This window comes from Harmonia axyridis, chromosome 1 (assembly GCF_914767665.1).
Source record: "Harmonia axyridis chromosome 1, icHarAxyr1.1, whole genome shotgun sequence".
NCBI classification, from domain to species: Eukaryota; Metazoa; Arthropoda; class Insecta; order Coleoptera; family Coccinellidae; genus Harmonia; species Harmonia axyridis.
In genome coordinates this window covers 25,510,752-25,528,087 of record NC_059501.1, presented here as the reverse complement: position 1 = coordinate 25,528,087, position 17,336 = coordinate 25,510,752, and the positions used below count along the sequence as shown (strand labels likewise).

General features: G+C 33.3%; 2 protein-coding genes across 6 annotated transcripts in view; one reads left to right on the top strand and one right to left on the bottom strand.

Annotated features, from left to right (window-relative positions):
• LOC123671306 (protein doublesex-like) overlaps window positions 1–17,336 on the top strand; it is a 190,077-nt gene that overhangs the window by 31,052 nt on the left and 141,689 nt on the right. The window lies entirely within an intron of this gene.
• The window catches only part of LOC123671307, a 174,972-nt gene continuing 159,763 nt past the window's right edge, over window positions 2,128–17,336 (bottom strand). For all 3 annotated transcript variants that reach the window (XR_006746075.1, XM_045605062.1, XM_045605060.1), the window contains one exon: window positions 2,128–2,280. Coding sequence is in view for 1 of the 3 variants with exons in the window: in XM_045605062.1 (XP_045461018.1) it covers window positions 2,277–2,280 (4 nt within the window). In the remaining 2 variants the exon portion in view is untranslated. The remainder of the gene's footprint in view (window positions 2,281–17,336) is intronic.

Here is a 17,336-nt window from a genome sequence, read left to right as displayed (position 1 = left end):
TATTATTCACAGAGATCACACTTCTTATGTGATCATAGTGAATTAAAGTTTCATATAAACTCAAAATATTATGAGATAATACCTAAATACATCATAAATTCAGAAAACAAACCTCAACCTCGTCAAACGACGTGGAACAACCGATGACACTAGGAGCGCAATAGTTGCCAAACCTTGGATTTCAGCAGGTATAGGTATACAGAAAATAATAAATATCCTGCTTTCTACGAATTTGACAATTAGAAAAAATAATAGATTCCAAATATTCAAATTTGCATATTTAATCGGGAATCACTCAACTAAATATATTTCAATCAATATAATATATAAAGGGTGTTTTTTTTGAGCTATAGAACTTTAAATTGCAATAAAACAACGATGGATTATTCGATTGAAATGAATTTTATTTATCCGCAAGATAATCTTGTGGCATTACATTTTAAATATGATTTCTGGCATATGACCGCCACGGCTGGCTCGGATGTAGTCCAATCTAGACGTCCAATTTTCGATGACTTTTTCCAACATTTGTGGCCGTATATCGGCAATAACACGGCGAATGTTGTCTTCCAAATGGTCAAGGGTTTGTGGCTTATCCGCATAGACCAATGACTTTACATAGCCCCACAGAAAGTAGTCTAGCGGTGTTGAATCACAAGATCTTGGAGGCCAATTCGCAGGTCCAAAACGTGTCTTTCAATAAATCGATTGTGGCACGAGCTGTGTGACATGTTGCGCCGTCTTGTTGGAACCACAGCTCCTGGACATCATGGTTGTTCAATTCAGAAATGAAAAAGTTAGTAATCATGGCTCTATACTATACCGATCACCATTGACTGTAACGTTCTGACCATCATCGTTTTTGAAGAAGTACGGACCAATTATTTAACCAGCCCATAAAGCGCACCAAACAGTCAGTTTTTCTGGATGTTATGGTGTTTCGACATACACTTGAGGATTAGCTTCACTCCAAAGGCGGCAGTTTTGTTTGTTGACGTAGCCATTCAACCAGAATTGCGCTTCATCGCTAAACAAAATTCGCTTATGAAAATCGGGAACAACGGCAATCTCATTTTGATCCGATTCAACGATTGTACTCCTTACTTGATGATCGATTGATGAATTGCCAAACCAAACTGAGAATAAATCACTTAACAGCTGTTAAATCGGTTGCCGTCTTGAACCGTAATGCCAACTTAAATTTATATACCTCGAAAAAAAACACCCTTTACATTCATAATAATATAGTAAGATTGTGAATTTGAGAATATATCACAATCCGACAACGTAATCTAACCATGTTGGGGACATGTCAAAATTGCGTATACTCCTACTATCTACGTTTATTACTCTATGACAGAAACCAAATAAAAATGTCCTCAAATCCTGTTTCACCAAGACAATTGCTCCTTGTCATAAATCCATGAAAACCATAGTTGAATGGAACGAATTGCGCTTCCAACTGCTTGACCACCCATGCTTATTCTCGAGATCTGTCCCAGTGATTATTGACTTTTTGCAGGCCCCTAAAAAATGCTGCAGGGAAATAAATTTAACAGTACTCATCTTTGTAGGTGTCGTTTTCGATTTAAAACCGATTAAGAAAGTGTGATCCCTACACTTCAGAGTTCAGTATATCTTTGTGTGAATACTGTATTCGTCCGATCATCTGAAGGATTCTCTTGAAATTATTCCCTTTGTTGGTGTCAGAATCGAACTTTTACCAACAAAAAAGCAAATCGAACATATCACGCAATGGCTCAGTCATATATTCATATATCTTTAATCAGGCATTATCATCAAGAATATCCATTTGTCGTTTTTTGCATGATACAAGTACTGCATCCGAAAACAATGTAGCTCTTTGAACCAGCATTACCTCGATATCACAGATCTAAAGGTGATAAATACACGTTCACAAGTTGCACTGAGGTAACTATGTTTATAATCACTCATTAGAATATCTATATGGTATTTCAGATGTCTGGTAATTCTCGATTGATTTTTTTTAAGTTTTACGAGGAGGTGCTATCTATATTGATTCAATTTATGATATATTTGTATTATTATTAAGTTCTCCAAAATATAAAATATTGATAAAATGGGAAAGTAATGAGTATTCTCCTCTAGGAACACAATATATTTTTATTCCAATGTTGAATATGTTAACATTGGTTGAATGACCATACTTTTTTACACTATTTCTTTGATGTGAAATTTTATCTGTCTCTTCTCCTTTTTCTCTTCCTTTTGAACGATGGTTTCAACTACAGTCGTCATCTGCAAAAAAAAGATTAGGTTAGCAAGTTATAAATCTGCTTTTTATTATTAGTCTTCAATACAATGGATCGAATTTTCTATATGGGGGATTATGTCAGAATATTCTTCAGAATTTTTTGATCTACTTTTTGATTCGTATCTGGAAGTGAACTATACCTATTATATGAGAACAGTTATTTGATAAACAAACTGACCAACACTTAACTGAAAAATAAATCTCGAAATAAACAAAGCAACAGAAGTTATTGAGAACAATTTTATATTCTGTTCAAATATTGGATGTGCATTAAAATTAAGAGGTTAAAACACCCTTTTTTTTGTGATAATTTCTTATTTCTATTAGAAATGTCGATTACAGTAGATATTTTTTTTCCGGTTTAATATTGCCATGAATGAAAAAGATATTCTCTTGAAGACAAATACTCGTTAGATTTAGATAGAGTTTTATAATCAGTGAATATACATACGTATTATATTAGAAATGAAAATATCGAAAAGTTGCACATAAACGAGGTAATCTCCATGTATGGTCCACGTGTTGGCTGATTTAATACATAATGCCAACCTCGAGCTTATAAATTATTGCTTCTCAGTTTCAATTCTAATGTTTCGAACCAGCTGTCAAAATTCACTAAATTAAGATACCACAAACATCATTTGTAAAGTCTTTTCTTTTTGTGATTTGAACTACTACTTTGTCTTTTACTGCAAACATTGATTAATTGTCTGAAAATATTTTCTAATGAATAATTACATATTGAGTAGAGAACTGAAATTGTTATCAACGTTTATCGATATTCTCATATATCTATCCCAAGTTGCCGTAAATTTTACAAAATAATTTTTTATTCTTTTAACAACTACTGCCTCGTTTCCACCAAGACTCTTAATTGAATCTTGGAAATTCATTTTTCCCAAAAATTACATGACATACCCATCTTATGAAACTAAAACCTTCGATATTATTGAATAGAGAAAATAGTGTTACATTATGCATCTAGCAGTAAAGGAGATATTTTTCAGAAGGACATGTAAATTTTTCGTAGGAGTTTGGGAATGTACTTTTACGACGAGGTAAAAATACTATTTTTTCTGGAATCGCAATCAACTATATCATACCTATATCAAAATTTTTTCAAATCTCGTTGCAAATGGAATCATTTCCTTGACAATCGATTCGTTTATCATTGTGACAAAAGACAGATAATCTGTACATATTCCGTTTAATATCTACTTATCTCACAAAAATATTGGACATAGACAGTGATGATGATATTCAAATCTGCGGGACATCAAACGAATTAGTAAATGTCCTGAAAACGTCATCATGAACTTTTTCAGAATAAATCCATGAATATACGCTTACAAACGTCAAAAAATAATTGCATACTCCTTCCATTTGTCGATGAAGATGAAAGCATCTATATTATGTCAAATTACTTTTTTTCTGAAAAATTACGTGATGTTTTGAAACACCAGAATGATGAATATTATGAATATAAACCTAAAAAATAAAATAATTTGTCTGATCAAGGCATTGGTTATGCACCTGATCATGTACTTAATAAATGAGGTGTGTAGCATCTAAACTTTTTAATTGTTTTGAAGATGCTTGGAGGATCGAAATCATCAACGGTTTGCGAATGGCACTTGAAAAAAACATTAAGAAATGAAATGAGGAATTTTTAAAGCTGCTTGCGAAAACGACAATGACGCTTCAGTAATAGTTCAATCCATGTATGTATAATAATTACATATAAACACCAACATACAAATTTAGATATAATAAGATTTTCAGAAATTTATTTGATAATATAAAAATGTATATTCTTGATGAGAATTGGTTTTGAGCCCGAATATAAAAAACCAGTAGGGATACATTTTGATGAGCTGAGAAGATTACTGGATTTGCGTTTTTTATTGTGAGAATTTTCTAAATATATGCCTCTTAGAGTATGGTTAGTTAAGTACTTCCCCGATATTTTATGTACTCAGGCTTGAGCCTACTTCTAATTAAATGATCGATTATCTTCTAGAGCTGTATTTTGTATTGGAAAACCATTTATCATTTGTGGTTCGATCTACTATTAATTGTTTATTCTCGTATAATGCATTTTTCCAGCAAGCTCAAAAATGTATGTCATCCAACAAACAACAAAAAATAATATAATAGCTGGTATCTTGATGACGGTAAAATTGGTGCAGAGCAGATAATCCTGAGGAAATCCTAACCACGACTAATAGAACAATGCAATTACGGCATACTCAATCAACTACTTTTCTTTCATACGAAATAAAATTTACTCGTTGATTCACCTAGCATACTCGCTTTAATAGGCCATATAAAACCTTCAAAGAAACACAAAACAGAATAGTAAAGTAGTTTGATTTGCGATACCATAAAATTTCTCACTTCTGAACATAAAACCTACTTTGAAAACGCTGGTAAGAAATTGTAAAAATTCTAATAAGAGAGTACTCTTCGAAATGAAGTTCTCAGTTTTATTATGAGATAAAACTAGGATATAATCTACCATTCAGTTTTTAATGAACTAAATATGAAGAAGCCAGCTCCACGCTTTCATCTCTATCGGTATTGTTCTCCTTTTGGAGCTATTATTTTGATGAATTTGCATGAAGTGAATTCCTTCAAGAGCTATGCTTCTAATTATAGTTGGTCAGTACGACGTCTGTTCATTAATTTCAAAATTACTTATTTCTTTCAATCAGTGAACATTTGATGTATACGTGGGCTGCTTTTCTTTAAACATAATATAACTGAGGCTTCACGGCTTGGCTTGACTTGAAATCAAGTCAAGTTCAAGTCAAGTAGTAGTTTTTCAATTTCAAGTCAATTAATTATTCCTCAAGTACTTGATTCATATCAAGCTACTTGAATTGTGGCAGTTTTATTGTGTAGGGTCACATCAATAAAAAAATGATGAAATGATAAGAAACCTTGGGACAAACACTTTTATTTATTGAACTAATTGTATAAAAGAAACGAAAATATCAACCTTTTTTGGAATAGAAACATAAATTAAATCACTATAAATCATAACAAAATAAAAAATAGAGTTTCTTAATACTGAGAAACCTCCAGGCTTTGTTTGATTTCATAATTTTCCATACAGGATCCAAGACACATGAGGCTTCTTATAGATTTGTCGCCTAACCTATTGCGGGTTTTTGTAACTGTAAGAGTAGCTCTGGAAAATTGTCTTTCAGGAGCTGAAGATGCTGGCGTTGATGAAAATCTTTGGCGATTTCGGCCAAGTTCGGAAAGATATTTCTGAAACTAGTAAAATCTATCAATATGAATTCATATAAATATGAGAAAACTACTAATGAAGTCACACTTCGGTGAATTATTATCGACCACTAATAATTCTGAGACACGAAATTCCCTGAAAAAATTAAATGAAATCCAATTGGAACTAGCTCGCGAAATCCTCCGACTTAATTTTTTATATAACTTTTTTGTACTTTCACTGAGAGCAGGCGGTATTAACATCTAACGAGATTCCTTGACGAACTTTCTTCTAGAAGATCAATTAATCTAGGTAAAGTATGATATATGTTTTTATTTGTGCAAGGCTACCAGCATATAAATCATAGCCTAACATGTTTTACTATCTACGATATCTAAACGAAAAACTAACATCTAGCAAATTAATTATTGCATTTCACAAAACAAGGTGTTTTCATTTTAATTATAGTCGGTACCTGCTTCATTTCTGACATATATCGAGTGTATAAGTTAGAATCCATTAGATCACCATGAAGAAGTTCTAATGAATAATTTGAATTAATATAGCCACTTATGCTTGAAATTTATACGTATCATAATTACTTCATACCAAACTTGAATAAAGACACTTTCTTATTCACACATTTAAGCTGACCACTTTGAATAATCAATATTATAACACCCAACGTTCCTAGAACCTAATGCATTTGAAACTACGTTGACGATATAATTATATTCCTTTCATATAAGTAGTACATTTATCTTGTAATAGTGGGACAAAAATTTTATCTTTGATATAGCTACTCAGAAACAGGAAAAACTGTTTAATTTCCATGAAGCTTGTTACCGCCTGTTCACTTAGAACAGAGAAGTCAGTAGAGAATGTGATTTATTGCAGAACGAGTTGTACTTGTTGTACAATTTATAACACATGACCTTGTGATAAATGCCATGTGGGTGTTTTTGATGTGTTGGCATTTCTTACCTTACGGTAAAGCTTCCCAGCTTAAGAAGTTATTTGTGTACGAAAGGAATATTCACTTTTACGCTTTCTATTGGGAGGGTTATTTTTTCATGGATAGTTTTTGTTTAAACAAATTATTTCAGTAGTAATCGAAATATCAAATTAAAAATTGCGGTATCCTCCTAACGTTGAGGAAGGAATAAAGCATTCAAATATGTATCTAGCAATGAAAAAATTGCATAAATTAATAATCAACATAATATATGGAGCAAAGAACCATTTTCATGTGTTTCAACTATCATTATTGGAGGCACATATTACGTTTGGTGAGGTTTTCAACCAGATGGGTATTTTTTGCAAATCATCAAAATATTTATTGGGTCGTAAACTAGACATTTGGAAATTTTATACGGTAAATGGACTTCACAGCTTTGCTGATAGATGCGTACTCTTGATGAAATTTTTAATGAGAGTATTGTATGTAGCACTATTCTATCTATACAATGTTTAATTATGGAAATCTACATCAATGCTTTGATTTTATTCATTATATAATGCTTCGTTATGATTGCTAATTTGGGACAAATTGTATGCATAAATTGATACATATGAGAGAATATCATAGGGTGGCTGAAGATTAAAATATAACTATTTAAAGGAGTGATTCCAAAATCATCTATTTTTCATTTAGCTCATTGAATGAATTATCAGTTCGTGAGATGGATTCCCTTTGGTTTATTATCTACAATAATAAAGCTCTCAGAATCGTACGGAAACAGCCTGAAATTTTTACAACTTCAATTTTCGATCACCCAAAACCTTTTTGAGGACTTTTTTAAGGCTTTCTGAGGGTTCACCATCGTCGGTGGTTCTTCTTACACTTTCAAAGTCAGTATACCATCTTTTAACGGCAGTAATCGATGAAGCAGAGTCAGAGTCTTTACAAAACTTATTCAGAATAGTGATGATTATCCAGGATAACGTTTTGTATTGTTCAACAATAGAGAACGAATGAAAATTTTCAGGGGCCTCTAGCGTCAAAACTAGCCTATAGAAAAACTTTTGCCTGTTGAATATTTCGTTTGGAATGACTCGGACTATAACATATAACAAATTTAGCTAATTTGACAGGGGGGGCACTTTATCTGATAAAGTGTGAGGTATCCTCTCTAATTGATTCTCAGGCGAAGACATAGCATTATAATTTTTGATGTAAATTTATTTATGTGCATGGCCTAGCATAAAATGAGTTGCTCATCATGGTATAGATATGTTTGCGTTCTTTTATAACTAGAGGAAGGTATTATTCTACTCTCCTTGCTTCCGTGCATTGGGAAAATCATTTTCATGCTCTGATAATGTTGTATTAGAATAAACTATAAGGATACGAAGGGTAAATTTATGTTAGATCTTCCACTTTGGAATGAAATACTTGAAACGAAATATTGAATTTTCAGGTCACTCAAAGAATTTTATTTGTTGACAGTATAGAAAATGCCTTTCATATGATGGGAACGTTATACAAAATATGACATGCGATTTGAAAGTTTTTAATTTAGCATAATTCTTTAAAATTGTCAGGTTTGTACATCGATAATTTTTAAAAAAAAACTCGTACCATGACCCTGTTACACCTGGTATATCTTCGGCCAACGTTTTTTCCTTTCCAAAAATCAAATGACTGTTGACTGCTCGATTTAATACATTATATTTATCAATTTTTTCATCCGATCCAATGATGGCATTGGTATTTTAAAAATTTCGTCAAATAAATCTTTTACATTTTTAATTAGGTATAGTTTATAGTAATAACGAAATACATAACGGAAGCACCGTTTTGGAATGTTGAAAATTTGCATACCGGTTAATGATCGATTCAATTAAAGTTGGTTTACACTTTTTCTGCAGCAAATTCAGACCTCAACTTTACGTAGAATGATAATATCTCAGAAATTGATAGGTCATGTCATATCTCTCAAACAATGCGGTTTGTTTTTGATCCAAATTACTTTTCTGAAATAAGTAAGTATTAAGTTTTTGGGTACCTACATGACAACCTCACTCTTGTTTTTTGTATCGTATATTTGATATTTTCTCAGAGCAAAAAATTTAGGAATAAACATTTTTATCGGTAACAGTTGTCAATGAAACTAAAAACATGTCTCATTTATTAAAGTTCATTAAAAAAGCTCTGATGGGGGGCACAATAGACCATCAGGTTGCAGTGAAACGTAACTTCCTCAATTAAATCTAAAAAAAAACTCAAATCTAAAGTTCATTGGAAGTCTTTGGAAATTGTTGACTGACTAAAATTCCAACTGGTAAACTCATGATTCCTTATCGTCATATCACAGTCTTTTGAAATGGTAATAATTAATTCAAAAGGCACAAAAATTTCAAGCTATGTATTTCAAAATTGAGCGAAGACGTTCAAACACATTTTTTTTTATTTTAGAAAATATATGATGGCTTCAGATCAAAACAAATTTTTTTATCACATCTCGATCACTTTTGAATATACTGTACCTCTAATACACACATGTTTCCGACTAAACTAATTCATCGTAAGCTTTATGTCCTTATGTAACATCAGATTCTCCGCACAGAAAATGTCATTTGGTTTGCAAAATGACAATTTTTGTTTCGCAAAAATATTAAAAAAGTTTATATGAAATGACAAATTGGAACACTATGAAAATATAAATTACAGATGGCGTTTGAATGCTCCGCGTAACTTTAGAGGACAATTCAATCACAGAAAACTTTTCTGCTTTTTAAAAAATAAATTCTCAGGACAAGTCGTATGGGAGATTCTTTTCTATGTTTGTTTTTAATCTTTCATTTTGAGCGGTAGTTTTCAGAAACGATCAATATCATTTCATCACGCATCTGTAGTCGAGATTGTCTCAAAACTGTCAAATACTGATGACTTATATCTCTCCTCAAATTCGATTATGTTCATCTGCCCGGTCAGAAAAATCATAATTACAGAAAGGAAGGACCTAAAAAAATATTGAGGGTAGGTTTGGATTTCAAATAGAACGGTTAAGTTTGTTAATGGGCTCATTCGACTAGCAGTTGCATCAATATGGACGTCAGGAATATCCAAAAATTGAAAAAAAAAATTGAAAGAAAATTATCCTTTTTTCCGTGAGCAAAGAACCAAGTTGAGATTTTTGGTTTTCATATGAAACACCAATATTAAGCTTCGTGTGAAAATTAACCGGATGATAAATTCAGAACCATAAAAAATTCATGAAGCACATTGAAAATTTATAAATATTTCTGTGATTAAAGATTCGACCGAGTTTAGATTTCGCTTGCTCATGAAGAATAACCATTTCAAGCTTTTTGCGCGATACCTTGTTGATAGCGTAACCAGAAACAGACAAAATTCAAGAAGAATATCGAAAAAATTAGCAACTTCTTTCGTATTCACATGATCCAAGGGTGCAATTGGTGGATGAATCAACGATGAGCGCTAAGCTAAACTTCTGACTTCTTATTCTTACAAAAGAAGTGAATATATAATTTCGTGTAATTCGTAGTACAGTGCTGCCTCCTACTTATTTGCTTTGAAAAAAGAAAGAATATGAAGTGAATGTACACATTCGTACAACGTACAGAGTTTGGTCATTGCAGGAGCACCAGAGGAGAAATGAATGAGTGCCAAAATTTAACTGATACTCAGAAAACCACGTGGTTGTAATCCCTCTTAACGTCGAGACATCTTTGGACCAATACATCAAATTCGAAGAGGGCCTCACGGGTTCCTAGTCTGACTTCACGTCAGTACTTTACTCATTTTCATTTATGATTCCCGCACTCTTCTCGTTTTTTCTGGACAAATAAAAGCTCATTTATTGGAAAGACAAACATTTCCCTAGAGACAAAAATATACAGATTTTTGATCGATTCTATTCTGAATAAAATGTAACCAAACTTAAGAAGCAGCTGTCAACATCTCTATAAAAAATACATTCCTTATGAAGTGATCGTGCTTCAACACAATGAAGAACTTCAGATAAACCTTTGAGTATCATCATAATACCGAAATTCGAATAAGGTCCACTGGAGTGTCGGCACATCAATTTACCCTCAGTATGAACGTGTTCTTTGTAATTTTGCTCCATAAAATGTCGACAGTGAAGATTATTTTTTATTGGAAGATCGTAGACTGTGCTAATCGCTTTCTTAACATTTTTTTTCAGTAATTACATATTAACATAAGTATAACTTACGTAGGAATGGCCCGTTGAATTCCTCCGTCAATTCAATAAGATCTTATGCGGTTTTATGATCATTAAATTGCTGATTTTGTGGCCGCAGAATTGAGTCTCCCGATATAGCAATCAAGCCATTTAAATACGGAAGCGATATACGTTCAAGTGATTTGACACATGCAATATGCGTTTCGACATAGAAGCAGAAACAGTTGATACAAAATTAAACTCTGGATACAATTTCAGAAACTTATTCGCTACAATATTCTGTACAATATAATGGAAATATTTCAAAAACATCAACTTTTTGTGAATTCGTACTTCTCAATTTGAAAGTCTGCATGAGAATTATGAAATATTCCATTTTGGAGATAATAGACGTTGTAATCTACATTCGAAGGTGGAGGAAATTTATTGTTCCAAGTTTCAACACTTTTAGTCGGCAACATTGCTGATAGAGTGAATCTCAAGATATTATTCACACAATTATTTTCATTTTTGTAACGGAGCAAAATAATATTTTTTCTCGAAATTTTATTTTAATACATATAAAATTTGAACCTAAAAAACCTATTCATTACACTATACCTATACATTATTTATCGCCTTTTGTGACGGCAAGGAAAAAAATATTCTGAAACAAAAAATGGAATAGATCACCACACATCTTGATCTATCATAATAAATATTGATAAAAAACTGTAGCTTTTGGGATATCTTTTATTAAGCGGAAGCCTGAAAATGATTCAGCATTTCTAGTTCAACTCCATAGCATTAATAACTATCCAGTGAGGACTGAATCCATAAAAAAAAGATTTCCTAAATTACGAACACCACGGTAATAAAATCAACATTCAATTGAAAAATATCATTTTTAAAGAAACCCGTATTCACTTCGAGGATTCAATTAGCTGCCAAAATTCTTGCAGTGACTCCGAAATAAGTTCTTCTAAATAATTATTGACATCTTCTAGGGCAATCTATCAAACAAAGTTAAATGTGCGGATTAGATAGACTACTTTGAGACCAAGTTTCTGTTCATTAGGCTGACCCTATCAATTTTGCAATTAAATATATTACATATTTAAATATTCGGATGGATGTCTTTAAATCTGATATCTTTATTCATAGCCTTTGGATCTTATCGAATTTGGAAGATGATTAAATTTTTGGACCAAATGGAATTTCTTATATATATAAGTCTTCATCTTTCCCAAAATAGATGGTTTTCCAAATTTTGCACATATTCGACAACGCGATTTTCTAACTCTGAAATCTGTAAAATTATGAATAAGAATTAATGAATCCCTTTCATAAGAAACCGAAAATCAACAAATTAAATTAACAAACACAAATGGTGGTCCACGAAAGTAAGGTTAATACCCATAAGGACTTGATATAATAATAATAGTCAAAATAAAACATTTAATATTGATAGGCATTCAGAATGGATTTTGTTACTACAAAAAGACAACAAGATTATAGTTGTGGTAATTTTGGCTAATAAATAATTAATTGAAATATTTATATGAACGTGTGTCTAGATGTTGATGATTTATAAAGGTGTGTCTTCTTCGAGAAAACAGCCTCAGGCGTCCAAATTTTCGATCAGATACTATTCAGATTATAATTGAGATTTAATAATGACACTAGTGCAATGAATTCATAAATTAATAAATTTTGCATTTCATTACTAATTTGATTCATAGTTTTTTTATTTCATATTGTTACCTGATTTAGAGCACTAATGGTCCATTTATTCACTTTCTTTAGAATAATACTGTCGATAATGTGAATAATGTTTCGAATTCTTTATTTAAAGGGAGAGTCAAAAGTTCAATTTTGGACTAGGAGAATGATACAAATTTTGACGGAATCAATAGTATTCAGCGGTTAAGCTTAAATTATTTTTGACTTCACAGGCTGATCCGAAATGATCGAAACTCGATACCACCTTCTTTTTAGTTAAATGGGAATGCCCATTTTTTATATCCTACTCATAATCTCCATGAAATTCTGATTTAGAAATATGTACTACACTTGTCACCATTCAGCTGTCGTCCTTTTCGACGAAGGCCACTTCTTTCGAAAAATTTCATAGTTTAAACTAAATATTATATCGAGATAATTGAATGATTCATTTTTTATTGAAATCCCGAAGAGTTCTCTGCAAATTTACGGATTACAATTTTTTTTAAATGACCTGTAGAAAATGTCAATCATGAATTTTTTCAAATGGCATGTCCTTAATTTTTTTTTTTGGCTGTCGGATAGTCTAGTGAGTATTCATCATTCATTGTGTAGACATCTTGTGCCTAAAATGAATTATTTTTAAAATGCTTTGCATTTCATATTGAACAAACAGAAACATAGAATTTTTTCAAGGAGTTCGAATATATTTTCAGCTTGAAGAGTCTTAAATATTCATCGCTCATATGATCTGCTCAGATGTCTATAAACTTTTTCAATAATTTTAATATGATTGAAATGAGGTGTCGTTCGATTTGAAAAGAGTTTGAAGACATTTGAGCAGCTCGAAAGTCCGACAGCTTGTAAATATTCTAGTTATTTGCCTGCATTGCTGTCTTGTTATTGAAAAATACAACATCCAGCTCATACTTGTTAATTGTTATTTGATGCTGCATAAATGTGAACATAACTTAGCAGATTAATTTATTAACTTGCAAATTACTAATTGACCAAGTATTTACCTACTGTACTGCAGAACAATACAATAAAACCTCTAACTAAACTAAACCCGTCTGTAAAAATGATCTTTTCGTTTTTGTTCCTTGTATATTGCTGATGACATCGCAGTGATATGACCTGTTTTTAACTGATACCACTGAATAACTCCAGTAACAAAACATTTTGTCTTTACAACCCCACGTGTAGAATAACATTAACATTTTATATTCCCTCATCAACATACGTTGAAATAGAAATCGTCCCCAAATGTCGAGGGGTCTCCCCAAGTCTTTAGTCTTCCTGCCCCTGTTGCACTCGTCACTAAGTACGAATTTTTATAGGTCATTTATCTGGAAGATATGATTGCGAAGTGAATTCGCCAGGCGAATAAAGGGCATTATAATTCCCGCACAGATCTACCGTCGGCATCGGAGAGAGAGAAATCTATTTTGATACAGCAGATTCTTGGAGATAAAACTCCACCAGCTGAATTTAAAGCCGCCGCTCGTAAAAAATACATAAAAGTCGATCTAGTAGAACGCATCGTAATGGCTAAGTTATATTGCTGGGATATGGCGCGTTATTTTGCTAGCCATTCACTATTCCATCGTAATTTCTAGTTTAACTATTGAAATTTATCACAAAGACGGTGCGATTAAGCTTAAGTATTAAAGATTTCCAACGGTTCCGCGGAGGCTTTCCATCATAACAATTTTTAGGGTATTGAAGTTTCTACTTTGGATTTAGGGCCGTCGTAAAACGTTCTTTCGAGTTTCGCGTGAAATCATACCGAAGGAAATTACGGGAATGGACCTGTGCGAAAATTCTTTTCGATTTCTGCTGCCATTGTGGTTAGCCATATTTTTACTACATAGCCGTACAACTTTGCTTCAGTCGTTGTTTTCCGAAATTTGAGGCTTTATTGTGAAAAACTGGTTATTCATTAATGATTCAAAGTATTGTCCATCGCTGACCACTATTTTCTCCCATCTTTCGGACAGCGTACGAATCCCGCGTTGATAAAACTGATCATCGTTTGAAGCGATCTACAAATCGATTCAATTTTTTACTTCTTCATACGACCGGAAGTGCTGATCAGCCAGGCCGTGTGTCATTGATAGTTCGAGGGAGCAACGTCTGGAGAATACGGCGGGTGGGGTAGGACTTTCCATTTCAATGTTTCCAAGTATGTCTTGACCACTTTTGCAATAGGAAATCGAGCATTGTTATACTGTTAAATAACTTCTTCATCATGTCTCGTTGTATTGCGGCCGTTTGCCTTTCAATGCTGGGCTCAAACGCATTAATTGCGTACGATAACGATCGCCTATGATTGTTTCAGTCGGTTTTAACAATTCATAATACATTTCGCCGAGCTGATCTCACCAAATACTGAGCATTAAATATTCAGTTCGGCCGATAACGGGGAAGTATGACCGGGATATCCCCCATGATTTTCTGCGTTTGGGATTATCGTAAGAACCCATTTTTCTTCTCCAGTCACAATAATATGCAGAAATCCTTTCCGTCTTCGTCTTGCAAGCAGCTGGTCACAAGCAAGAGGGAATAAAGTATTTCTACTATAGGTACCGGGGCATTGTGGTAGGAAACGAAAAAGCTGATGAACATGCAAAAAGGGCATCAAGGTTAACACCTGTTGTTCCTGAACCCTCCTGTTGGCTTGGAAAAAATCAATATGAGACAGCGATCCAAAAAAAACCCTATGGAGAAACACTCCTGGTCTTGTGTGATGCTTTGACTGACCTATACTAGGAAGCTCCTGAAACTACCACGAGCTGAGCTTCGGGTAATTGTGGGACTGCTGACAGGACACTGCCGGTGCAAATACCTTTTGTACCGCATGAGTAAGTCAGCAGATGAGATCTGCAGGCTACGTGGAAACAGCTGAATACATAGTGTCCAAATCTGTGAGGCAGACTGGTAGCTAAGAACCACTCACATGGAGAAGTCTGTACGGGATACTCACGAAGTAATAGCCAAGGCTCCTAAGGATGTCGTCGGTTTCGTTAACCGTATCGACGGCATCCCTGGATTTGTATGAATAGCTTGGATTAAGAACAAAAGATCACTTTCGCAGTTCCCGGAAGGCTAACAAAGCCGTAACGACCCCGATTCAGTGATGATGTTCAGACGTACTGAACTCCACCAAAGTTGGTAAATAAGTAAGTAAGTAAGTAATAAGTAATAATGTTTATTTCATGATTAGTCTACATTCAAAACAAAATACAGTCATTTTACAATGTAAGAAAATATTGAAAGAAAAAAAAGAAAATCGTGACATGAAACAAACAGAAATCAAATTTTCTCGAAGGTGAGCTCCCGGAGGATTAAACCTTGTGTGAGAATTAAAAAAAAAGTACAAGTTTAAAAGTCTTGACGTAATTTCCACGAATTCTCAACAGACGGCAGATTAAAGGTGCAACACGAGTAGACTGACGACTCCATCACTACTGATTCGGTATGTTATAGGTGTTCTTTATGTCGATTATACTGGCTATGAAGTGTCTTGACTGACTCAGGATCCAACTTTTTATTTTCTTCTTAAATGCAGTCATTATACTAGGAATCTTCAAAACTTGAGGGATACCATTATAAACTCGAGGCGCAAGGAACAGGTGTGATCTCTGACCCTTCGTCCCACATGAGGTCGGCAATAATATGAGCTGTCCTCTATTTCTGGTGTCATGACCATGCTGCTAAAAATTTCATCTTGAATGAAAACTCAGTACAAAAAAAAAATGTTGATATTTCAGAATATTCTGAATTGAGTGCTTTTTTGTAAACTCAGAATGATAAGTATAAACCGAAAAAATAAAAAATGTTGCACCCGATCACATATACTTAATGAATAAGGTACGTTTGGTGTTGCCGGAGCAGGTCGCCATGATTAATTATTTAAACTGAATTTGATCGATATTTAAAATATTACCCACTATCCAAAGTGGACATATATAAAAAAAGAGTAGTGATCTGTGTTGACGGCCTATTCCGGAAAAGCAACTTTTGCAAAATGAAAATAGTCTGGGAAAGTAAATGGCATAGCAACGGATCCGAATACATGAGTAGCGGATTAGTGTATTTTATGGTCTTAATTCGATCCGGGAAAGTAGGCCTTGAACGATTTCAGAAAAAAGATTTGAATCTATTACATATTATGCACTATAAATCGTTAATTAATTAGTTGAATGTTATTGACTTCCTTCCAGACTTAAAAGTAGTAAATACTAATAAGTTTGAAAATAATTCCATAACATTACGTGTGAATTGAAAATTTTCTAATGGAAAAAAGACATGAAGATAGAAGCGTTTGAGTGCTCATTTATACGCCTATTGCACCTTTAGATAGCACAGCACTGTATAAAGATATATCCAAGGAAGCAACAGGCAATAGATGAGGGTTTAAAAGCTCTTGTCTTCGCGTCAGTGCTCTCCTGATTTTTTTTCTCCGATATTCTGTTTGAATTTTTGATGGTATCTGTCGCCACTATCAACAAGAAATTTTGCACGAAGCTTGAAATTGTTCGAACAGATCTTGAAAATTTGAAGTCCCTTGGTCTTACTTACTCAAAGAGCAATGGAATGTTGGATATTTCTCTCCTTGACAAAATACGCAACGAGTGTATCAGACAATGTATTAAAATTAAAGACATACTCTAGGAAGTAGCAGAGATAAAATGGCTGGTCATGTGACAAGAATGACCGAGGACTAATGGGCTCATAGGATAACGGTATGGAGGCTGGCTATGTTCAAGAGTGGAAGGCAGTTTGAAAAGAAAAGTAATCCTTTACTTTCCTCCTGGTCTTCTTTCTCGAGAGTTATGGTGGTTTCGGACGGATAACAAAAAAATATGACGATGGATTCGTCATCGCTGATTCGAACATCGTTTGAGATCATTCCTGGATCAAAAAT